At 35.2% G+C, this 26,315-nt stretch overlaps 2 protein-coding genes across 2 annotated transcripts; one reads left to right on the top strand and one right to left on the bottom strand.

Moving 5' to 3' along the window:
- Window positions 1-821: 821 nt before the first annotated feature.
- LOC138335842 (tRNA-dihydrouridine(20a/20b) synthase [NAD(P)+]-like) lies at window positions 822-8,608 on the bottom strand. The gene is made up of 8 exons (XM_069284995.1): window positions 8,320-8,608; window positions 7,505-7,626; window positions 6,329-6,404; window positions 5,471-5,512; window positions 5,082-5,222; window positions 4,185-4,393; window positions 3,207-3,292; window positions 822-1,064 (listed from the first exon to the last, which is right to left on the bottom strand). Exons 1-8 carry the CDS (start codon window positions 8,421-8,423, stop codon window positions 897-899), a joined length of 948 nt encoding a protein of 315 aa, XP_069141096.1. The 5' UTR covers window positions 8,424-8,608; the 3' UTR covers window positions 822-896.
- Window positions 8,609-8,802: 194 nt separating this feature from the next.
- On the top strand, window positions 8,803-25,974 carry LOC138335843 (conserved oligomeric Golgi complex subunit 5-like). The gene is made up of 21 exons (XM_069284996.1): window positions 8,803-8,866; window positions 9,793-9,932; window positions 10,398-10,455; window positions 11,511-11,565; window positions 11,988-12,057; window positions 12,895-13,015; window positions 14,082-14,212; window positions 14,774-14,945; window positions 15,952-16,064; window positions 16,546-16,623; window positions 17,167-17,254; window positions 17,553-17,727; window positions 18,548-18,715; window positions 19,339-19,438; window positions 19,871-19,981; window positions 20,401-20,463; window positions 22,229-22,332; window positions 22,705-22,833; window positions 23,405-23,590; window positions 24,329-24,538; window positions 25,013-25,974. Exons 1-21 carry the CDS (start codon window positions 8,830-8,832, stop codon window positions 25,125-25,127), a joined length of 2,424 nt encoding a protein of 807 aa, XP_069141097.1. The 5' UTR covers window positions 8,803-8,829; the 3' UTR covers window positions 25,128-25,974.
- The last annotated feature ends 341 nt before the right edge of the window (window positions 25,975-26,315 follow it).

Below are 26,315 nucleotides of genomic sequence, written 5' to 3'. Positions count from 1 at the left end.
TATAATGTCCCAATTAACACGTATTAAAATCTGCAGGTCTGTCAGGATTTTACTTACATTAATAACTATTACAAAATACATTTTTGTAATGTAATTTCATATGTTACACTCATTTCTATTGGGTAGATCTTTGAGATTATTTTTCCATAGACCGAAAAAATTGTATGTCAAGTATTATGACGTCATACATACAAAACGTTTACACGGGGAATTTTAAAAGCAACAAAGTCATTAGCCAAACTGAAATATTGGATAAGATATCAATACGCCTCAACTCAACTTGTTTTATTGTAAAAGTAAGTAAAATCACGGAAATTTATGCCTAATTAGTACCTGATTGAGTTATCTGAATTAAATTATAAGCTATGAAGATTGTCCTTCCGTTTTTTGTCTATGACTTCATAACCCCAAAAGATATTGAGAATAATGCTTAAAGGTTCCAACTGTATAAACGAAAACGGCCCTGGAATTGCACATGTAGCGTGCAGGGAGTATAGATTACTGTCCAAATGAATACAATATATTGATCTTCATTCAAGGACACACAGATCAAATAATCTGCCTTCAGACCTGATATTGTTGAAATGAATGACCTTGACCTGCTCTCAAGGTGACTGGTGTTAGACAGGCTAAAATACATTTTAAAAACGAATTGCCAATAACTTGCCAAGAGACCGGGGAATTGCTTGTTGAAATAAATGGCATGCGCTTCATTGAAGGGCTTCTAAGTTTGTTCAGATGAATAAATTTGACATTCATAAAGTTTAACATATGATTTTCACTTAGTCTTCCATGTAAGAATCACAAGATAAACTTGTACAGCAGTTAAAAATATCTTAATTTTAATCAAAAAGTTAATTATGTACATTAAATTCCGTAACCTAGATCACACTGTATCATACACTGATATCGTAGTTGTGGTTAAGATAGTCAAGCACTGCCGACGTGCTACACAGAGCATTGAAAATCCGCCTTTCTGACCGGGGCAAATCTTTCTCCATCATGTAGATCAGATGGTTATGGAAACACTGGAAAGGTGTGCCAACGGATACAGCCAGCTCAATCTGGAACAGAATAAACAACAAATACATTTTACTTTTTAGAGTTCATACATAAACCTTACGCATTCAAATATCAAAACAAGAGGCCCTGAAGGCATGTAATGCTCACCTGGCATGTTTAAAGTTGAAACCAAGCAATGTGATATTGCGAGGAGAGTAGAAGTAAAGCTTTGAATCTCCAACTCAACATTATGGTTGTACATAGATGTAGAGGAGAAAATGTACAAGATTGTTTTCCCTTACCCTTCAGGTCAAATTTAGTGCAGTAGTTGCTACATCAGAATGTGCATGATGCTGCATCATGCAGAAAATCCAAACGAAAAGCCACAGACTTATTTTCTGTGAACGCGGACCCTACGATCTACTGCCAAGCCCAACCAGTCTGTTTACCTGGGGCATCAATGACAGCGCGGACTGTGTACCTCTTGACCTGGCACATGTCCTCGCATCATGCCAAACTGAAGATACATATTGCGCCAAGACCTTAATGAGATACACTCATGCCATTATAAGACCAAAAAATATGTCAGTTTAGGGTTACCCGACCGACTCTAATTTTTTAACCCCGACCCTAATTTTTTTCTCACTTTTCTACGAAAAAATATAAAAAATTCGGGATTTTGATCCCTGGCTCCTGTTCCGGCCATCATTTTAGAGTGAAAACCACACAAAAAAAAAATTCCTCTCGACCGACCGACCCTATTTTTTGCCAATGTAACCCTAAACAAACATATTTTTGGCCTAATGTAAGAAGGAAGAAGCTAACATTAACGAAATGACCATAGGAAAACCAACAGTGATCCAAGGAGAGGAAAATATCTGGAGGTCAATCAGGTTTAAAAGGAAGAAGAGTCAAAATCGAGAAAACAAGAGGCCTAGAAGGCATGTATTGCTCACCTGGCATATTTTAAGACAAAGTTGAAAGTTAAAACCCAGCAATGTATGTGATATTCCAAGAATAGTACAAGTAAATGTCGACTCTCAAACTCAACATTATGGCTATATACGTAGATGAAGAGGAGGAAATGTACATGGTTGGTGCTCCTTCCCCAAGGAAGCTTCAGGCCAAATTTGGTATCAGCAAAAGTTGCTATAACGGCATCATGCAGAAAATCCAAATAAAAAGCCACATAGTTTCCTGCTGTTGATGTCGATCTACGATCTACTGCCAAGTCCAATTAACCTGTTAACCTGGGGCATTAGGACAGCGTGGACTGCGTACTTTGTGTGAAACCACATAACCTGGCACATGTCCTCGCATCATGCCAGACGGAAGATACTCATTGGGCCAAGACCTTAAGGAGTTACACTCATATCATGATAATGTAAGAAAAAGCTAACATGGCCATAGGAAAACTAATAGTGATCTTAGGAGAGGAAAATATCTGGAGGACAACCAGGCTTAAAGAAAGACTCTAGCGCTAGGTCAGTGGCATCAGGGCGTCTTGGCCTACGGACCAGTAATCATTGGGAAATGAATATGACCACAAGGCAAAGAAAGGGAAGCGCATACCAGTGGACAAGTAGGGATATGGCCAAGGCAGAAATCAGATCCATGGATGGGGATGTTATGAAGTGTAGAAAGTTTTTCAGAAAATTGTTGAGGAGGAGAAAACCGGTAATAGTGTAATCAAGAAATCCTTAATAAGGATGTGAAAACCAGGACTGAGAAAAAATATGTGGAGGTTGGTGGAGGCAGTGAATATGGGGGCAGCATGGTTCATTGGGAGGGATTAAAACAGCGGATATAATTCTGGAGCAATATACGGAAGATGGAAGGTCACTGACTTAGCTTGGAATACGTTAAAACTATTAGGAGTCATGGGAGCAGACCAGAGGAATATGATGAGGGCAATAAAGTATGGTTACACTTAAAATGTTCCACCTTGTCTGAACCTGGCTTTCCAGCTTCTTTCCACTCTAAGACCCCTCCCGCGAAGTTATTTGTATATGTTGTATTACTTGTTTTGCAATCAATGTTTTTTTTTTTTATGTAAAATGAATAAAGATTATAGTTAATCAGAAGCAGAACAAAATTGACATATGTGAATGAGTTATCTGTCCATTATTTAATAGTAGGTATCTATAAATGTAACATGCTATAAAGTCAAGAGGTTCATGCTGTAGAGTGATGAAGATGCCTACCCAGTCCTTGATACAAGACAGGGGTGTTGTTTCATATCCAGCAAACATGGCAGGGTTCTCCAAGATTCCTCTTGCGGACATCATTCCTAAAACAACAAGAATTATAAGCAAATTTTATATTTCGTTTTATTTGTAATTTTTAAATCAACATTTCGCAAAACTATTTTGTAAGATGTTTTGATATCAATACCAATTTTTAATTGATCTATATTACTAGTATCTGCATCCTCAATATTCTAGGGATTACTATCACTGCCGTCATATCCACCCCTAGACTATAGCATTGCAAACTTTATTTGCATAAGTCATTTGCTGTTTATTTGTAATCAATTCATTTCTATTTTTACATTTTCTTGAAAACCGTATTGTTGTAAGGTGTCCAGAATCATTGCACAAAATAAGCTACAAATATATGCAAAAAAAATGAACAAATTAAATCATGGTAGTCTATACACATTTTCAGTCTGCATAGATTGAACTTAAGGCCTTGCAAAGGGGGAGGGGCGCTTATAGGGACTATACCACGTAGTTGGTCAAATACAGTACATGTAACAATCTTTGTTCAAATGAAGGATATTGATCCCAATTCAATAATATTAAACAGCTTCAAATGACTGCTTCTATAGAATCAAGAGGTTCAGCAACCAAGACATGAGGCCTTAAATGGTAATCAATATTTTTCTAATTTATGACCTTGACTGTCATTCAAGGTTTTAGAACAATTTCTTTTAAATAACTAACAAAGAGGCTCCAGGATCATGAAACTTTCTTAGACTTCAGTTTTGTATCAGCAACCTTGAAAATCTCTATGTACATGTATAACAATTGTAGCTTTTAACTCATTTACCCCTAATACTTCATAATGAACTCTTCCAAACTTTGAATTAGATAAGTTCAAATGTGTCTCCAGGGGTGAATGATTTGATACTTCAATATTGACCAATCAGTAGCCTCTATTTTGTTTCCATGATGACATACCATCTACTCCAGTATGTTCTCTGACCATGTGACAGTCCTCGAGAGATTTGATGTCACCATTGGCCACGACTGGAATTCCGACATTTTCCTTGATGAGTCTGATGGCGTCCAGGTTGACGGGCTGTGAGCGTTGTGATGGTGTACGGCCGTGGACAGTTACCCAGGATGCTCCAGCCTTCTCAGCTCTTTGGCAAAGCTCTATTGTTTCCCTGAAACACATAACCCAACGTCTTGGTAAACTACACTCATAGGCACATACACATCAAAGAAATCAATCTAATTAAAATTGTACTAGTAATTCCGTTCCACTACGATGTTCTACGATACGCTCCAATACAAGACCTAACAACTCCCCGAGCGGGGTCATCTCAGCATGACCCCTGGCCTAAAATTGCAACATCTCCAGATGTACCATTAGCCATTTATACTTCCGAGAGAATCAACTACACCAAAGATTTTTTTAGGCGACACGCCGTTTGTCTAACCATAGGGATCATGCTAAGGTGACCCTGAACGGGGAGTTAGATCTTGTATTGGAGCGTATTTTAGAGCATCATAGTTTAGCGGAATGACAAGTCTAATTTTAAGTAGATTGCAGAGAAATCAGAAGGATTTCAAACTGATCAGTGTGGATAAAAGTACAGTCAAACCTGTCTCTAAAGACCACCGAAGATACTTCACTAGCACTGCAAAGCTCTGACCATAGATTTCATAAAAAGATAGTTAGTTTAAGGTTATTTACATTATATACTCATTTTGGGGTATCTGCTTTTTTGTTAAGATTAGATGTAGAAAACCATTAGCAACATTAGTCATGTCATGTAAACATTTGAAATACATGTACCTATATCTACAATCTATCACATTTATTATAAACTTAGAGAGAAGAAAACTTACTTATCGTTCTCTCTTAACCGGATCTTGACGGAGACAGAAAAGTCGCTGTTATTAATCCGGCTCCTGGTCTGGGAAACCATATCTTTGATCAATTCTGGTTTCTTTATCAAACACGCTCCATAACCCTCCTGCATGGCCCACCTGTTTGAATCAATCACATAAATATTATGTATTATATATCCAATGCTGAATTGTTGAGCGATAGTTTATCTTTATCTAGATATAAAATTTTTAGAATAACTGAAAAAATTTCTGACCTCAGCCACCATGCCAATCAAGAAATGTTCAAGTCAATCAAGACTTGTAAGAAACTGTAATTTTTACTTGTTATTTCGGAATATCTGCATTTTGTGTCTAAAATTTTGTGTTCCAAGGGAGTTAACTCTTACCTTTGAGGACATCCACAATTCAAGTCTACACCATCTGCATATCTGTAATGTTACAAGAAAACCAACAATTTCGTAATTTAAAAACTTTTTGAAAATTATTTAATCTTTTGACGAAAATAAATTTCAATCTTAATAACAAAACCAGTTAACCAAAACAATCCTTTCAAAATTAATTTAAAATATTTTACAATACGGGCAGACAAAACAAACCCTGTATTAGGGTAGCGGCAATATTGTAGCTCAAAGACTTTTGACAGATAATGGTGTCATCTTTAGAGCTACAATTGGTGCCGTTACTGCTAATGGAGCAATGACATGATTATGCAAACCTTTACTAAAAAATGACTTTATGCATTTTATTGTACTTGTTAAATAACCATATAAAACATCAAATTCACAGGGAGACCTGATTTTTTTCACTTATAAATATGAAGGTCTTTTTCAAAGAAAAATTATATGTCAAATCTACAAATTGTGAATTTGATGTCTTGTAACCGGTACGGTAGATATTTAGAATGGTTGTTATGTTTGTTTTGGACAAAAATAGCATAAAAAATGCATGTATACACATAAAATAATTGGAAACCTTCAAAAAAGTATATTGTTCTTCTGTTTCAACTGCAATTTATGAAACATTTACAAAAACTTTTGCACACTATCCATGGTAAATAGTTAGTTATTCAATTAAAAGTTTAATGTCTTGTAATCAGTTGATAATTCATTTTTACTGTGAGGGGTGTTTATATGCAATAAGTCCTGATTTAAGCTAATTATGTAAAAAGACATTATCATATGACAAGTTGCTACAGCAACTGTATTTAAACTTTGTTGGCTAAATTTTGTTAAAAGTGTACTTACGGTGCTATGATTTCTGCAGCGTCTGCTAGATCCTTCGCATTACTGGCGGCAAACTGTACAACCAAAGGGCGATCCTCTGTAAGACAAAAGAGTACAGTATGTACTATGACTTTCATACACCTGCTTTGAATTTAATTTGTTTTTTTACTTCAGTATCTACCTTGCAAGTAAAGCATTAGAATACAGTTTATAGATATGTAGAATATAGATTTGTACCTGCTGTCCCCATCGCATGATCATAAAAGGTGATGTTACTTTTGGAAATTAGTCTCTGTTCCCTTTGCTATGACAAACTATGGTCTAATAAAATCTGTTACCTGTAAGTGAACGAGATCGGGTTATCTCAGTCGAGGGCTAAGATTTTGTAACATAATCCCAACCGAGGCGTTAGCCGAGGTTGGGATGTTACAAAATCTTAGCCCGAGACTGAGATAACCCGATCTCGATCACTTAAAGGTAATAGATTTTTTTTCTCGCGCCTCTAAGATATAACAAAACCCATCTATATAAGCGTTCGGAGTGTAAAACTATCCCGTCATGGGCCTCCTGGTTCAAAGCCGATTAACCATTACATCTGCGCTTCGATTTCAGTCATTCCGCATAAAACTATAGTTCGGTTATATCAAAGACAAACGATGATCAATCGGTACATACTGTTTAATAATTAAAAACAACAACTAAACAATGCATGGTAAATCACTGAATGCACATATTTCTAATAATATTGATTATCTGACGCTAGTGACGTCACCGGTTCGAGAGTTTGACGTCACATGCGCGGACTGTTACATGAATGGCGTAAAATTCCGCCAAAATTCGCGTAAAGGTACCAGACAGATCGGACGAGATAGAAAAATCTAGCACCGGCTATCATGTGAGATTTCCCTGTCCGAGGTGCGAGAATATAAAAAGTGGTACATGTAGTTTCTGCTCCTGCTTAGCGCTCAGAATAAAGAACATGAGCCGGGATAACTGGTTTGTCAGTTTTCAGTATAGTGTTATCAGTTCTACATCAAAGAGCCCACAGATCTGCTTTTTGGATGTTTGATCTTTGACATTTGCAGAAGTACATGTACAGGGACCTGGCACAAATTTTCAGCAATGGTATATTATATAATATGCATGTCTGGTCCCTGTGGGTAATTAGTGAAATTTTGACAGTTTTATCTTTCTTACCTTTACATGTGGTAAATTCACTGTCTCTTGCCTTTACAGACTTTATAAAGGACTCTGATATTATCATTGGCGTAAAAGCTATATCACAGCCATATTTTCTTACAAGCATACGGAACGCTAATCTGCAAAAAAAAAAAAAAAGCATTTTTTATAACAATTGTGATAGAATTTTAACTACCGGTACTATATGCATTAAGTAAACCTGTTGACACTTGACAAAATTTTGGAAAGCCAGTTCTAAATCCAATTAAAAAAAAAGTAATTTTTTTTATTTTTTTTTAATGTATTCATACCTAGATTAACCTGAACACATGAAGTTCAATCAATAGGCACCTGGATAGTGTTTGGAGGTTCCTGGTTTGAACCTCAGTCTGTTACTATAATGTTTCTCTCCTGTTACAGAATTGGTACCAAACTAAATAGTAAATACACAAGTTATAGGGGTCTTATGAGTCTTTAAGGCCCATAACTTTGAGAAAGAAGGAGGACTGGAGTGTAGATACGACAAAGGATGGAAGACAGATGGTCATTAATGGAGAGAAGACACGATATGATTATTTTTCTAGGAGTGTAGCAGGATTGGACTCGGTCAATCGATCAAAAACGATTGGCAGAGCATCCAGCTACATGTATTGTTGGGAATTCCGGGTTTAATTCAGTTTGGCTGCTAATTTTCTCCCCTGTAAATATTTGGTGATCAAACAGGACGAGAGTATACGTAGTGTGCCAGGTTCTACATAAACCTGCTCATTGACAATATAGCCTGAATGCAAGTGTTTTTTGTGTTTTTTTGTTGTTTCCTATTGTATACTTACTTTGAATATCGGACCATTGGAGCACATATTTTCACAGGTTTTGTTTGACTTTCAAATAGATCTAAAGGCTTCTTCCAAGTACGACACTCTTCTTCAGATGCCATTCTGAAAATGGTATCAGCTGATCATTCTTCACAAAAAGATCGACATAAGTAGATTCATTGGCTCTGTAAAAACTATGACATGTATATTAAAAATCCTCACATTAAAGCATTTGTCAGTAATTTGACTTTTGAAATCCAAATTTATCTCAAAAGCGAAAGTGATACACGTGTGTTGGAAACCGGAAGTAAACAACATGAAACGATGTATTAGCATAGCGATTTCGTATTCAATATTTTGCTTATTACATTTCATAATTGATGCCAAAGTATTGATAAAAAATCTGATGAAAACATTTATTACAGTGCTCTGATTTTAAGCACAGTAAGATTATAGCAGTGTAACAAAAAAATCAAACCTTCATAGTTTCGTACGCTACGTTGCAAACCGGAAGTAGAAATATTCAAGATGGACGACAAGTTACTGCAACAACTCGAGTCGGATGGTAAATATGTAATGTTTAAGTCGGGTTATGCACAAAACATCCTGTTAACACTTTATTTTACCTCTGTTCATTCCTTTTTACAATTAAATTACATTGAAATTGATCTTTCCCGAATATATAGTGCCATTTGAGGTAACATGCACAAAGTTACAAATGCCCATAACCTGGCCATGGGGAGGCCGACTTATCCAACGATCTTTTCTGTTATTGGGATAAAGTAACAATTCCTGTAAAGTGAACCGATCATGAATCGAAATTGGGCATTTAGGGTGACGGCCCAAGACTAGTAGCTCTACTTACTGTAAAGTAAAGAAACAATTCCTGCCATACGTGATGTCAGATTTTGCTATTTAGTCAAATCTAGATATAAAGCCAGATTTAACGTAACTTAGCGTGCTACCGGACCGGATTACCTCACTTGAGTGACAGTGAGTTGATAGAACACTTTTTAACACTAACTTATTGACTAAGGTTATGTACAAACCACAGCGGCTCACTCCTTGTACCCTTTGTTTCATAAAAATGCTGTCATATTCTATACATTCTCAATATTCCAGAGGTTATTATCACGGACGTAGTATCCACCCTTGGACTATCTCAGTAAAACTGGAGACAGTTCAGAAGAAAAAACACAGTCCTGCAAATATTTATTTTGATTATTGCAGAGAGTAACACAGTCAACCACACCACTGTATACTAGCTGTAATTTGATTCTCTTGATGTACATCAAAGGACCACATTACCTGTATGTCCTGTTGCTTCCAGTTTTACTATGAGATAGTCCAGGGGTGGATAAAACATCAGTGATAGTAACCTCTGGAGTATTTAGAATGTATACATATACCATAATTCAAAAATTTTTAAATCCTCAAGAATTCAAAATGCCTGCAGCATGAATGAGTTTAAAATTCTTTTTATTTTCATAGATATTTTTAGTCAGTTCTTGGATGCAACTTTTGATGTGAAAGGATATGCCAACAAGACCATCCAGGGACAGGCTATTGCAGAACAGTTGTCCAAACTAGCTGAAGGAATTGCTCTGCTTGATAGGGAAATCCATTCACAGGTATAAAACCATAAAGATACACCACGGAAACATTACAAGATGCAAGAATATTTATTTTAAAGATGGTTTTAACTATTTATTATAATTTTCCAACAAATGTTACGTTGTGCCTATCCTCAAACTTTCAATAGGCAACGTATACATACCTAAAGCAGAAGGTGGTCACATTTTCAGTATTAGTATACAGTGTAGATCTAGTGCTGTCAGTATTGATATTGTGTGTAAAGTTTTTTTTACGACTTTATCTAATGTAAGATTGCAGAACATCGTTTAGAAATGAAAGATCGCAGTCAACAAAATTATGTCCAATAAGGGCTGGCTGACTACCAGGTAGTAGACTCTCATGTTATGGGGAGTGAGATAAATGATGACCATGGGGATATCACAAAGCAATTTTGATTTCTTTGTACAACCTTGATACTGCATTATAACTTAAGTTGTACTTGTGTATGTTATAAATTTCAGATTGTAGCTCATCATGATGACTTGCTTTCTCAAGCAACGGGAGTGGAAACACTGGAAGGTAAGCCAAGGCCAAAAATAAAATTTGTTTTACATAAGTCTGACCAAAAATAGATAAATTTATTTCATTCATATTCGAATTAATTTCATGACACAATCTGATTGAAATACAGATCCTTATAACCACTCCGTTCTTATCTAACATAGTGATAATAAGGATCTGTATTTTAATCAGATTATTAAGTGACATAGCATTTTTGCTAAATTTATTTCATTCATGTAAAATTTCAGATTCCAATTAATTTCATGACAAAACATTTTTGCTCAGTTATTTTATAAATAAATCAAATCTATTGAGTTAATTTGGTGGGACAGTTATAGCCGGAATTCTATTTGATGATCTGGCTATAGTTCTGTGAATTGCATAAGGGTTTGAGAGATGAAGATTTTACGTACATAGGTTTTGAATACATGCATGGAAATAAAAAAAAAATGAACCTCATTGACTTGAAATAACTCAAATCTTTATCAACACACTCACAATAAATTCATGGTTATAAATGTTGTACATGTACTTTTTATTCCCCGTGAAGATTCCTCTCATATGTTTTTAATACCTTAATCGCTGTAATTATAGCGCCCATGGTGCTTAAATAATTGTAAAAAAGGGGGTGCTTATTAATGAACCAAAATGTAAGTTGTGGACCAAAAAATTTAGCCATATTTTTAATTTTCTGTACTCGTGGTACATTAATCTGTTACAGTAAACTTGTATGCCTTTTAACCTATGAGACACATTGTCATGTCTTGATTCACATGTAAAAGACTCGCAAGTTCATGTAATATGGGATACAATGCTGAGGCATCACATGTTGCAAAACTTTGTTAAATCCGTGGGATGTGGGCGGTTATACAACTTTATTCATCTCTTCTCCAGAAAAAGGGGAGGGGCGAAAATTACGGCGAATGCGATATTTGTATGTTTTTATGATGTTTATAACAATGTAACATTTTGTTTGTCCTTCGAGGTTCAATATTGTTTTATTGGATTTTCAAACGTGAATATTTTAGAATCCTGTATGTTGTTAAGCTATCATGTGACTTAAACTGTTTCAGGGGTATTACAAATGATGCAGACCCGGATACAGTCACTACTTGCTGCGATGGACAGGTTTGTTGATTTACTCTTAAACCAGTTATTGGTCAATAAATCTCAATTTTCATTAAGAGGGATCATTTTGAACCTAAATGAATGGTTTTTTTTGTAATTCAGCTATAAACTTTAACAGTACATCTAACTCATCTATGTCTAAGAAAAATGATTATCTATATATTATAAATACAGAATTTGATATTGAATCAGTTTATTCCTGGCACAATACACTTTTAAGATAATGTTCTACCAAATTGATTTTCTTTTTTAGCCTTTAATAGTTTCACTATCATTTATCAGTTATATTGAATTTATTGAATTTCCTTGTGTGTAATTTCACAGTATGTAACTACAAATATGAAATTAATAAAACTGATTATAATGGTTATCAGTAAAAGAAAAAAGTGTGCATTTCATCTTCATTTTGTTTGCTCTTAAAGGGTCAGAACGAAGGTGTCCGAACCATTCAATAAGATTTCAGCCAGGACAACTCAACTGAGGAATTTACAAGTAAGAAATATTATCAAGAATTATGGAGGTGAAATATTATGCTATGAAGTACTGTTATATATTGCTTTTAAGTTAGTTTTGCTCCATATAAACTTTATAGACTTGGGTGATTTACAGGCCTTTGAACGAGCTTGTCATATATGCTATAAATACATCTGCATCAAGACTATACAACCTATTAGACAGTCTTGGTCAGCTTGATGTCTTACTGAACGAGGACAGACTAAGTAACTGTATAGATTATCTGAATTTTCTCTTGAACTTTACTCTATATAGTGCAACATTTTCATTTTGTAATGCAGTATCCTTGATTCTTCAGATTCTTGATTCTATAACTGTCACTATATCAACCTCTAGAATATGCCATAGCAAAACTGAAATCAGTTCAGGAGAAGGCAACTGACCAATCACAGGTCAGCAAAGGCGTCCTTTGAAGATTATAATGACAGTAGCGTTTTTTTGTTTGAGTTTTACGGTCCATCGACAACTAAAGTCATTTAGGGCCAAACTACAAGTCATGCATTAGCTGACAGTAGCGTCCAATTTCATAGCTAAACACTCAACCACAATGTACAGTGAGTTAGTCAATTCTTTTAATGTACATTAAAGGACCAAACTACCTGCTCATCCATTGCTGCTCACAGAGCCTTCAATTTTGATATGACATATTCCAAAATGATAGTGATGGTTACTTTTAGAATACGGAGGATGGTAATGCAGCAGTCTAATGTTACAAAGATAAATACGACAACAATATCTGTCGGCAAGTCTTTAGAGCTACAATATTGCAGCTAATTTTGATATACCTAAAACATGTCACAACTGTTTATTATGTAGGAGACCTGTGATTTATTAAGGAGGATTATCCGAATAATGTACCTCAGCAAGCGCCTTCACAGTCAGCTACAAGGAGGAGCAAGGGAGATAACTAAGGCAGCTCAGAGTCTCAATGAATTAGGTAGGCAGCTTAGGAAGGTTTTGCTTGACCTTGCTGAAAGAGGAAACACCATTTGTTAACTTGAACTGGCACATTTAGTATTTTGTTGATCCTAACTAGAATTTTCACAGTGTTTTTCTATAAACTTAACTTGAATAGTAGGATAGATTGAAGTGGCATGAGAGTCTTGTCATTTACAAGTTGATGAGATGTGGCTATAGTTTGTGCCATTGCTTGTTAAAATGTTGAGAATTTGGCATTGTGTTTCTCAAAAGTGGCATTTGAACAGATTCTATACTTATTCTAAACATACCTGTATTAACTGTCTTATTTTTTTCATGATTAAGAAGAATGTTGATAAAAAATCCTGTTGTAAATTATGCAGAGACAGGACTAAATCAAAGACAAGATGAGCGATAATGATTCGGAAACTTTTGATAAAAAGCATATAAATATTGAAGATCGCTAGGTGGGTCCCACTTAGTCATCAAGCTGAAGTTTGCTGACATTGTAACGTCGTTGCCGAGACCGTCATGTGACTACCGTTTCTGCAAAACATTTGTCCGAACTCTTCCGAGAACGGGTCATGAACTTTCTGACTTCTGTTCGGCAATAATCGTAACTTTATGGCGGCCAGTTTAAAATGAAGGCATGTTTACAAGTATCGATTTTCAACAACTGCTGTACCAAAGTTATTTAGAAATCATTATAAACATTCTTTGATATAACTGAACTTCAACTACATCTACAAATACTAACAATATCGGGGCGAATTTAACTTGTCTTTTTGTTGATAGTTACTTAAAGTGTGGCTTTAATGCAATTTGAAAAAATGATACATAATTGTTCTGTCAAAAATATTTTAAATTCTTTTTCATGATTGTAAACTTTCCTGAAATATCCTAGATTAAAGTTGAAAGTCAGATTTACCAAAATCTACTCCTAAATCTGTAGATGGTACACTAATTTAAAAATATTTTATAGAATTCAGAATAAGCCATCGTAATTTACAAGAAGTCATTGACGATTAAGTGCCTGTAATCATCAAGTGTACGAATTTTTAACTAACATGACCTAATTTTTGTAGATTACATCTGTGAAGGAGTGGATTTTGCTGGAATAGAGATAATCGAACAGGATCGAAGGTTTATCAAAGGAGCTCGAAAGGATGTAGAAACACAAGCACAGAAGATGTTGGACCAGGGGCTAGAAACTCAGGTACATTCAAACACATGGATGTATTGTAGTTATCGTATAACTTGTCTTATTCAGATCCCTGTGTATTCCAGCTTCATTTTCTTTCTTAATTAAAACATTATAATTCAAAACCTGCAATAGTGATAATTGAATTAAGTACTGTAGGATATTGAAAAAAAAAAGAATAAAAAAAGTAAAATACATAAATGAACACAGCTAGATAGATTTAAAACCAATTTATCTGCATTTACCGCCTACTAAAATTTCCTTTGATGCTTTTAGAATTTAAAAACATGGTATGTTTTAGCAACCACTTCGCAAAACAACCATTTACTAGTCTCAAAAGGTCGGTTTTACCATTATTTTTTACATGTTTTTGAAGACCACCCGGCTATGAGGACTATTGTTATGTCCCTTGTGTGGTCTCTATAGACAGGTTGACTGAATTTCTTTTCCATGGATGATTGATCAATGACGACTATAGTTTCTATATTTGATATTGTTATAAAACAATAAAAAATAACAATCATCCTGAATACTAGAAAGATACATGATGGTTTTGTGACATATTTACCTCCACAGAACCCGACACAGGTGGCGACAGCTCTACAGGTGTTTCACAATCTACGATGCCTCCACCACACCGTCGACAAGGTTGTTACAAGCTGTAAGGAGGGACTACACAAGAATATTCGCAGCTGTCTCGATATGCAGGCTCTCAGCCAACAACAGTCCTCAGCCATCGGCTCTAAAGGTATGAACTAATAAATATTAAAGCAATACGGATGTTATACTGGCTGGTCTAGGGTAATACACTCATGTCGCCTGAGGCTGTATTGCATGGCTACCGATGCAATAAAGCCTCGTGACGTCACGGCGTCAACAAAATTTCTATTTCCTCGGTAAAATTTTAACATTTTTTTTCACAAAATTGACTGGTTTTACTATAAAAGATGCAAGCAACGGAATTTGTGTTGAAAATACCACGTTATTTTTCATGTATGGACAATTGACTTCCAGTCGTGGATTTCTTCGAATTCATTTCAAAATGGCAGGATATTATAGTTGTAAAACGTCAATAAAACGTCGAGGTATGAAAGAAAAATACTCTTTCATAAGTGGATATGAAGGATAGGGAGATTCTACCCTCGGGATCACAAAATGTTGCAAAACCCTCGCCAAGCCTCGGGTTTTACTACATTTTGTGACCCTCGGGTAGAATATCCCTATCCTTCATATCCACTTATGAAAGAGTCTTATAATATTAAAGCAATAAACTGTTACTAGATTGGACATGTTGATATGAAGTTGATATGAAGCCCATCCGGAAGGAAGATAAATAGAATGACGCCTGCTAGGGCACCATGAATATTTATCTTTCTGACGAATGGGATTCATAAGAAGCGACACAATTAAAATGCTAGAAAACAACTGAAAATATTTATTATTTTTCTTCCATGTCTGGGGGAAAAAATCAAATATGGTCTCTTAAGTAGACTGGGATATCTGAACCATCATGTAAGATTTTGGATAGTCATCACTCATCAAGCTTTATTACATGGGAGAAGTAACTTGGTAGTCAGGCAGATTATGTGATAGATAGAATTGTTTTAAAAGTACAGGTCCACATAAGAATCAGACAGTTAGTATGTAAATAGTGATACATGCTGTTCGAACAAATCCAATTTTTAGTGCTTTTTATTATGAAGAAATATAACATTAAAATTGTTAATGGCCTAATTGTTTTTGATATTTTTTAGGTGGACCTGGTAAGGCAGCAATGCCTGTCACTGGAAACACGGCAGCTTTTCGAGCATTACTTTGGACAAACATGGAGAAATTAATGGACAACATATACGCTTCCTGTGCACAGGTAAAAAAAAAATCGCACCAGAATTTAAAATACTCATAAGTTTTCTGTTATACCTCTTAAAACTGCCACAGCAATGATTACATAGAATGTATATATTATGATTAAAATTTCAATAAAAATTCAAATAAATTGATTAATGAGTGAAAAGAAAAGTGTTCAGTATCTAAATAATTCGTCCACAGATAAAATCTGATTCTCCTGTATGAAACATACTGGTACACACACATCGGCTGTTGACTGGTACACACATCTTTATTAACAGACTGGTCAAGAATACATATATTTGTTCAATTATAATATTGCATTAAGTACTCATTTACCCCTGTAACTTTATAATGAACCATTCCAGCAATAATATTGGAAGAGTCCAAATATCTGTTTAGGGATGAATGGATAATGAAGTAATGTAAGTTCTGCTTCGAACAGACGTATACTTCACTTTGATCTAGGGCTGTTATTGAGATTATCGGTTTCTTTTCAGGTTCAACACCTACAGAAAGTGTTAGTGAAGAAGAGAGATCCTGTCACTCATGTGTGCTTCATAGAGGAACTGGCAAAGGTAATGATTAACCCCCCGCCCTCCCCTCCCAAGTTTTTGGGAGGGTCATACAGGAATCAGCTACATGTACGTAGTCTGTCTGTATGTAGAAAATTTTTGTCTGGAAAACATATTCTCCTGAACTAATGAATCAATATTAATGAAACTTGAAAGCAATGTTTGGGACCATATGCAGAATTTTGTTTGCCAAAAGGCAGGTGACTAAACAGATATTTTGTCAAAATGCCAATAACTCGTTAGGTGTGGCTTGGTTCTGATTTCAGTGAAATGAAAATTGGTACACAGGGGTGTTTGGAGTCACAAGTAATTTACTGCAGCTAAGGGTCATCTTTAAAAGGAGGGGGGGGGGGGGAGTAGGGCCTTTTCCAACAGATGATAGTTTTCTAGTTCTATTGAATTTCAACTGCCTCAGCTTGAAGTTCATTTTTAGAAGGTGACGCTTAGTATGAAGCACAAATAATTTTACCCCATATGTAAGCATGCCATTTTCATGCACAATTTAGAAATATCCTGTAATACATGTATCTATTTTATATTTCTCAGCACCAGGAAGGAAGGGTAAATATCATACAGGACTTTTGGGAGAGTATCACAAAGATGTTGACTACAGAATTTACGGAGGCAGCGGAAGGTAATAAACATAAAATACATCAGAGAGAATCAGAGAGCTGCTGAAAATTTAAAAAAAGCAGTTTGGTCAATATCAATATTAAAATACTGGTGTAGAAGTGCAGTTGATTTTTTGAAACAAGTTTATTATCATTACGGATTTGATTCTTTAATGCATAAATTGAAATCTGACTTGAGCTTTCAAGTTACTATAGAAACCTTAATAGACATACAACTATTTATCATCTCATTCAAGCCTACATACTTATGTAGATCTATGTTGATTTGATATGTCACTGGTTGATTTCTACCGTTTTCAGGATCAATGTTCCTTAAGCAGGCGTTTGAAGGAGAATACCCCAAACTTCTACGACTTTACAATGACTTGTGGCGCCGCCTACAACAGTTCAGTCTCAATGCTGCAGCCGACCACCTGACACCAGAAGAGGGGGGAGAGGACGACTTGTTCTTACAGGCCAACAGGAGGGACAAATAGAGTTAGTTACATTAAGTGTTTTTGGAGGTGTCAAATCAAAAACAATACATAAGGAAAATGTCTTCAGGCAATTTCTGATCAATTTCTCAGGTTAAATTGACCTTAAAGAACAAAACAGAAAATGAAGGTCAAAAACCTGTCCTGAAATTCACCTGCTATTCATCCAAATTTCACTTGACGATCTTTTCAGGTCAATTGGCTTGAAACTTTCTTCATGTGGAATTGACATGAGTTTCAGATAATTTTCAGGCTAATTTCAGGTCAAGATTTTTTCAGGTGAAATTGAGGATATTTTACCTGTATAGAGATAACATTGATTAGGTTTTATGGCTGACTGTAATGATACATTGATAACAAGTACCAGATAGTTGTAACCTTATACCTATAATTAATTTCAGCTTTTTGAACACTCAACATGCAGTTCAAATATCATCTTTAATTATTCAAGTTAAAAGTAAAATTCAATCCGTAAATATCTCAACTAATACTGTAAATTTCTTTCATAAACATATTTTGATAGAATTTGATATCATAAATCCATCCACGTACAATCTTTAAGCCATTCACCCCTGAAATTTTATAATGGACTGTCCTGACTTTTGAAGTAGAAGAGTCCAAATGTGTCTTCAGGGGTGAATGGGATGATTTTGTTAATACCAGTAGCAATGTCTGTTGTTTGACTATATCAGCATTTTGTTAATATATTCATCACAAAGTTTGCCATTCTTGATGATGAAAATATGTTTTCATTTTTTTTCTTAGTTCTTTTCATGTTAACACAATGCAGACAATTAGATTTTAAATGTTCTTTATTATTTTCAGTCCTGAGGCAGCTTTGAGACTGACTTTAGCTAAGTTTGAGATGGCCTACCTGTCAAAGTCTCTCTCACGACTCTTCGATCCCATCAACCTGATCTTCAGCAGCAGTAGCAATATGAACCCACCGACGGCCTCAGAGGTGGAGAGTGTTGTAAAAACTATTGTTAGGTAATACATCTGTAGAAAATAGTGTACAGTGGATACGCGATTATCCGGACTCCTGTAGTCCAGAAAACCAGATGTAAATATTACAAAATGGATCTGATTATTGACTAAGTAAACAGCAACCAACAGTCAAAAAATTTTGCAATCCGGACAGTTTGTGCTAGTGTTCAGATTACTGAGGGTCCACTGTACAACCAATTTTTTATCCCTAATTATATTTTGGTTAAAAAATAAGAAATTATTTTAAGCTAACACGATTTTTCAAATGCAGTAATAATGTTTCACCGATCGCATTGTAAATGTCTAGAAAAATAAGTCTTTGCAAATATATGGTAAAATCATCAAAATAATAGAGATGCAACTCCTGAATGGTATATTCTGGGTTCATCTGGTGCAGCTGCAGTTATTGCCCTTGTTGTAATATATGGTAAGCGTAAGAAATACACATACTAATTGAAATCGTCCTGACTTTAAATTTTTTTTTCTCCAAAATTCTCGGGATTGGTGATATTAGTCATGACAAAAATGTCACAAAGGTAGCTAGAAACTAAATATTCAACCACTGAGTACCTCTTGTATATGGTCAATAATAATATGTAATATCTGTTTTATCATTTTTTTTCCAGTGAATTGAATGTTGCCAGTGTTGACAACAAGCTATGTGTGACAGTATCCAAAAATGTGGCCAAGACCATTGAATTGTTCTGCAACAAGAGTGAACAGTTGGTAAGAATCACTATTGGAGATTAATCTGTTTTATTGTTTATTTTGAGAATCATGTAAGTTGATGTTGCTTTGCTTGCTGTATAGGATACAATTATGGTAGATGTAGGAGTTTGTGAACCAGTGTATTAGGAAACAGAATTTTAATGAACTTAATCCCTTATGTCTTCAAAATTTGAGTTATCTTAAAACAGATACAATATCAATACAGTGTTGGCAGTCTTGAAATTATCTTAGATGTGAAAAGGACATCAAAACCAGACCAAGATTTTGAGTATACATGTAGTTGGCTTCAGTTTAATGCTACCACATAAAAAATCCATTTTCACACATGATTTAGCTTTGGCAGGTATACTTAATAAAATGACTCATGTTTTTGATATGGCATTAAAACTAAAATCAGCCATTTTTAAATGAGTTACGTTTGACTTTTAGCTAGCGACTGACGGAGAAGCGAGTCAGGTGATCGGACTTCCTACTCACGGCCAAAGTCGGAACTGTTCAGTGGTCAATACACTCTACCTACTACATCAGTCTATCTCTAAGGTAACCTTCATAAAATTTTAGTTTTACTAAAAAATAGAGGAAAGGAAAAATGGTTTATTGTGAATTTATCTAAAACTCTTTGGACATTTGATAAGTTTTGCAAGAATTTAATTAAAACGAGTGAAACGTTTTAATGATTTCAATATACCTTGCCAAATCACAAAAAAAAGTGAATCTTAAAATTATCATTATCATTATTAATTAATAGTATTATTTAGAATGCAGATTGATGGGTGAGACCTCAGGCCTAAATAGCATAGATCTTGATCACGGCTTATTTCACTTGATAATTAATCCAGTAAAACCCTAAGCTTAAAGAGGAATGGTCTCAAAACGTTTTGTATTTAAAATATCAGAGAAAAAATATTACTGTCATATGACAAAACAATATAGAGCTGAGATATGTTTTTTAATTCCAGGTGTTAGCTGGTCTAGCCAATTATCCACCAGAAGCTATAGAAAGTATACAGAAAGCCTTAGAGGTAAGCTTTAGGTTCACGCTGCTAATAGCAATAATTATAATTTTCAAATTGATATTATTGAATTTGATATGTGACATAAAGGAGAACATGATATGAACAGTTGAGTGCATTTTCATTCATTCTCGTTCATCAAAACAGTAGATGTAATGTGATAATGCATGAAAAGTTGCAAATTAACCGATGATTGTTTTGATATAGAAAAACATATTACATTATTTTTTAATATCGTTAGTGGTTGTTTATTTTCTTTGAATTTTTATCAAAGAAATAGAACCAGCACTAATTAAGTTATAGTTTGACAAATCTCTTACCCAAGTCTCGCTCAGTTAGCCCTAGGCTTCCTTGTTTACAGTCGTAGCATCATGTAGCACTTCAACTGTAATTTCAGGTGACGGTAGGATTGATGAGTGCCGCTTGGAATCCTCCGTGATAATTAAAACTTTTGTTACAATTCCAGGTGACGGTAGGGCTGATGAGTGCCGCGGTGAATCCTCCATGATAATGAAAACTTTTGTTATAATTCCAGGTGACGGTAGGGCTGATGAGTGCTGTGTGAATCCTCCATGATAATTAAAACTTTAGTTATAATTCCAGGTGACGGTAGGACTGATGAGTGGTGCAGTGAATTCTCCATGATAAATAAAACTTTTGTTATAATTCCAGGTGACGGTAGGACTGATGAGTGCCGCGGTGAATCCTCCATGATAATTAAAACTTTAGTTACAATTCCAGGTGACGGTAGGACTGATGAGTGCCGCGGTGAATCCTCAGTGATAATTAAAACTTTAGTTACAATTCCAGGTGACGGTAGGGCTGATGAGTGCTGTGTGAATCCTCCATGATAATGAAAACTTTTGTTATAATTCCAGGTGACGGTAGGGCTGATGAGTGCTGTGTGAATCCTCCATGATAATTAAAACTTTAGTTACAATTCCAGGTGACAGTAGGGCTGATGAGTGCGGCGGTGAATCCTCAGTGATAATTAAAACTTTAGTTACAATTCCAGGTGACGGTAGGACTGATGAGTGCCGCGGTGAATCCTCCATGATAATTAAAACTTTAGTTACAATTCCAGGTGACGGTAGGACTGATGAGTGCCGCGGTGAATCCTCAGTGATAATTAAAACTTATGTTATAATTCAAGGTGACGGTGGGACTGATGAGTGCCGCGGTGAATCCTCAGTGATAATTAAAACTTTTGTTATAATTCCAGGTGACGGTGGGACTGATGAGTGCCGCGGTGAATCCTCAGTGATAATTAAAACTTATGTTATAATTCCAGGTGACGGTAGGGCTGATGAGTGCCGCGGTGAATCCTCAGTGATAATTAAAACTTTTGTTATAATTCCAGGTGACGGTAGGGCTGATGAGTGCCGCGGTGAATCCTCTGTGATAATTAAAACTTTTGTTATAATTCCAGGTGACGGTAGGGCTGATGAGTGCCGCGGTGAATCCTCTGTGATAATTAAACCTTTTGTTATAATTCCAGGGGACGGTAGGGCTGATGAGTGCCGCGGTGAATCCTCTGTGATAATTAAAACTTTTGTTATAATTTCAGGTGACGGTAGGATTGATGAGTGCCGCTGGGAATCCTCCGTGATAATTAAACCTTTTGTTATAATTCCAGGGGACGGTAGGATTGATGAGTGCCACGGTAAATCATCCGTGATAATTAAACCTTTTGTTATAATTCCAGGTGACGGTAGGACTGATGAGTGCCGCTTGGAATCCTCCGTGATAATTAAAACTTTTGTTACAATTCCAGGTGACGGTAGGGCTGATGAGTGCCGCGGTAAATCCTCTCCTGTCCTCTATCTCTGATGCAGTGGAGGCCATTATTCTCACCATGCACCAGGAGGATTTCTCAGGGTACACTGCTCACTATTTTTAAAAGATGATAACAAAAATAAGAAACCACCAGCTAAATTCAAATCACAATTTAATATTTGGTGCAAAAATGAATTTTTACAATACATGGATATCCAATGTAGCGAGGTGTAGTTAGATAATACAAAAATTGTTATTGCTTATCTGAAGTGAATGTCCTTGGTCCTTGAATAATCCTGAATCTTTCTTGGTTCCAAAATAAAAATATTCGCAAATCCACACGGAATACAACACAGATCAACTGAAAGAATCAAAAGTTCAAGGCAATTGTTATATATGTAAAAAGAGTTACCTCCCTTATCACATAATTGCCCTGTAAACTATTTAACACTTTCATACACAATTTGTCACCAGGGCGTTGCCAGCAGACAGCCAGAAGGAGGCTCAGTGTTCACTGTACATGCGAGAGCTCCAGGACTTTGTGTCTCGCTGTCAGACAGACTACCTATCTCAATACGACTGCCAGGATTTTATTGTAGAAAGGTACACATTTAAGTTTTGTCTCAATGTTTGTGTAAAAGAAATCTAGGTTTTACAGTTGTTGTATTTTTGTTATCTGAAGGAAAAATATTTAAACAAGACATATAATATTGTGTTCCAGGTGATACTTTTTCTTTGAGTTTACTACAATGCAACAAGACTTGTGAAAAACTGATCCTTGTCTAATCCCAGTACATTCCAACATCATTGTTTGGCATTATCCTTCTGATTCCATAATTATTAAAACCTGTACAATCTGGAACACTGGCTACACCAGCCAAATATAACGGTTATGCCATTTGGCTCTGATTTCTGGAAACAAAAGTGCAGACTAAAGCCAAAACTTAAGTTTTTCTCCTTTATATGAAAACTTTGACTTATGTCAATTTTGGACATAAGTTTGTTTCGAAAAATCGGGGGCCTTGCTAACAAGTTACACAAGCAAATAAAACAAAAAATCAGAGAGAGATAATTTTGAAATAGTAACATCAATACACATATAATTTACGCTATTTCATAGAATCAAAATATATGTACAGTTGAGATATAACTTTGTATTCTGTTATTTCCATAGCATCAAGCCGATAGCAAGTCGATGTGTCATGTTGTTTGTGAGACATGCCAGTTTAGTGCGTCCCCTGGGAGAAGGAGGGAAAATGAGATTAGCTGCAGACTTTGCACAAATGGAATTAGCAATCTCTCCGTTCTGTAAAAGAGTATCGGACATTGGCAAAGACTACAGACTCTTAAGAGCATTCCGGTAAGAAAATATTGATCATTGTTTGTTAATATCAGTGTCGCTTGATATTCATATGATCAAACTCTGATCAAAGGACAAAAGTGATTGTTTAAAAACACTAATAATGCAAAAGAACAAAGAAATTACACATTTCTGCCGAGTGTCCTGAACAGGAATTAAACCCAATGATGAACCAATGCCTCTAACAACTGAGCTAAAGAACTGAGTTGTGTCAGTTTGGCAACAGTCACAGATAACTTATTCAATACTTGTCAAACTTGTTTATAAAGACCACCCACGTTGCTAAGGAAAAGTAGACTCTATAGCCAAGTGGTCTGTATTTACACAAGTCAAAATGTGTTTTAATGGCCATTTGGGACCCTAAGAGAGTGGTCCTTTTATGCAGGTAATTGTAATACAGAGGTTGTCAGTAAGACCCGTTTCATTGTATGTATAAGCCACACTGACCCACTCTTTTTACAATAGAAATGTGTTTGCATATTACAGAGTTAGCTCCCTTGCCGGTAGGTATCAATTGTGATGTAATTATTTTGAGAGCTCAATTTATGTTTTCTCCGAAATAATGACATCACGCATGCAAACACATGATGTCACAACCAATATCTACTCACAATGCAAAAAACTCTGTAATCTGCAAATGCAGAATTACATATATATGTTTTAGATGAAGTTTATGGTTGATGAAATATATTTTTTATGTATATTACATTGCCATACCTTGTTTTCTTCTCTGTACAGGCCACTGTTGTTCCAGACCCCTGAACACATATCTCGCAGTCCGACTTTAGGAGATATAATCCCTTACAGTACCTGTCTACACTTCCTGTTTGCCAGAGGGGCTCCCCCAGAACTCCGATCTCCACATGTAGCTGCAGACTGGTCCATCAGTCGATACTCCCAATGGTTGGACAGTCATCCTTCTGAGAAGGATCGTCTCGCTCTCATCAAGTGAGTTCAGTTAGTTTGTGTCATTAATCGACTTAATTATCTGTTTGATTTTTACTCGTATGCCGTATAGGCGATAGTGTTTGCATGTCTGGATATATTCAAGTGGATATTCCATCTTTGCATTTTACAGAGTTAGCTCTCTTGTGGGTAGGTATCGATTGTGATGTCATTATTTTGTGATGCAATTTACGTTGTTTTCTCCCAAAAGTATGATGTTATGCTTGCAAACACATGACGTCACAATCACAATCACAAGGGCAGATAACTCTGTCATATGCAAATACAGAATAAAGAATACAAAATAAGCAAACATTTCCACGCCACATATACAATATGAAATTACATTTTTACAGTATCCATGTATTGATGTGAAAATATTTATGATAAAAAGTTTTTTTCTATGGTTATCAATATTAAATACGTTTTATAGAAAAAATCAATGATTTTTTTTAATCTTATTTTTCTGTTTTACAGGGGAAGCTTGGAAGGGTATGTACAACATGTAAAATCTCGACAGGGTAAAGAATTCACACCGTTATACCCAATGATGCTGGAACTGTTACAGAAAGGTCTGCAGTCAGCAACGTAGCAGTGACACCAGTGTGTGTATGTGTGGTGTACGGAAGATATGGTTGTGTGTCAAGAATTGTAATTAGGTGTGATTTTAGTTTACTGTCTATGAAAACTTGTAAGACAGGTATATAGTGAGAGACGTGTATATCAAAATATGCCAATTAAATTTGGTGAGAGAAAATGGGGAAATTAGCTAAAAATAATATATATAAAGAAACATTACTTTAAAGTGCTTTATTTTGTGATGGTTTAGACTTTGCTATTTTGAAAACCAGTGTAGTGAAAATTTTAGATCCCAGATTCGAAAACGCAAAAATTCAGACACTGCAAAATTAAAGCACTTCACAGTATTGTGATCTGAGGGCTGCTGCTATAAGGATTTTTCATTTTTTTAAAATATTATGATCATGATGCAAATACAAATATAAACACACAAATATGTTTTTGATGTATATGATTGTATACATTAATTTGTGATATTCCTACATTTTGCATCTCTTGTCTATAATCCTGCAAAGTCCTTTTGAGTTTTATTCAAACTAATACAAATTTAATGATTATTAATAGTGATTCTAGAAGAACACTATTATACAAAATAGAGAGCTAACTTATTAATATTCTGTATTTTCAAACTTCAGGATGTGTTATTTATGATAGTTAGGGAGAATTTGTAAATTGTACAATTTCTGAGGTTTTTATTTTATGTGCAAATTTTATGTATTAGCTGGAGTTTGCTAATAAGATTCAAGTGCTGAAAGATGTAAAATATTTGTTAGAAATACTGTGATAATGATTGAAATCATTTTGTGAAATTATTTATGAACTTTTTATGACAATAAAGGTGGGACCACCATAAAGGCATAAATTGTGTTGGGTATTTTTTAAAAGGGGCAGGAAAATTTATTTTTTTTAATCTAGAATATGGAAGCCCAGTTGACCATTATGCCACACATTACATTCATATTATAGTAACCTTTTGACAGGAACGAAAATTACTTCATTGTAATCATGAATTTGACTTCAGTATGTTCATTATAAAGATATGTTTTACAAAATTTTTTTTTCTAAATCTAGAAAGACATGTATAAATGAGACCTACAGTATTCCCCGTAATTAGCGCCCCTCCAATTTCTGGAGAAGATTTGTATGTTGTATAAACGCCCCCATTCCATGAATTTATCAGGTAACAATGTGTTACAACATG

The sequence above is a fragment of the Argopecten irradians genome, chromosome 12 (assembly GCF_041381155.1).
Source record: "Argopecten irradians isolate NY chromosome 12, Ai_NY, whole genome shotgun sequence".
Lineage (NCBI taxonomy): Eukaryota > Metazoa > Mollusca > Bivalvia > Pectinida > Pectinidae > Argopecten > Argopecten irradians.
This window is presented reverse-complemented; position numbering and strand designations above follow the sequence as displayed.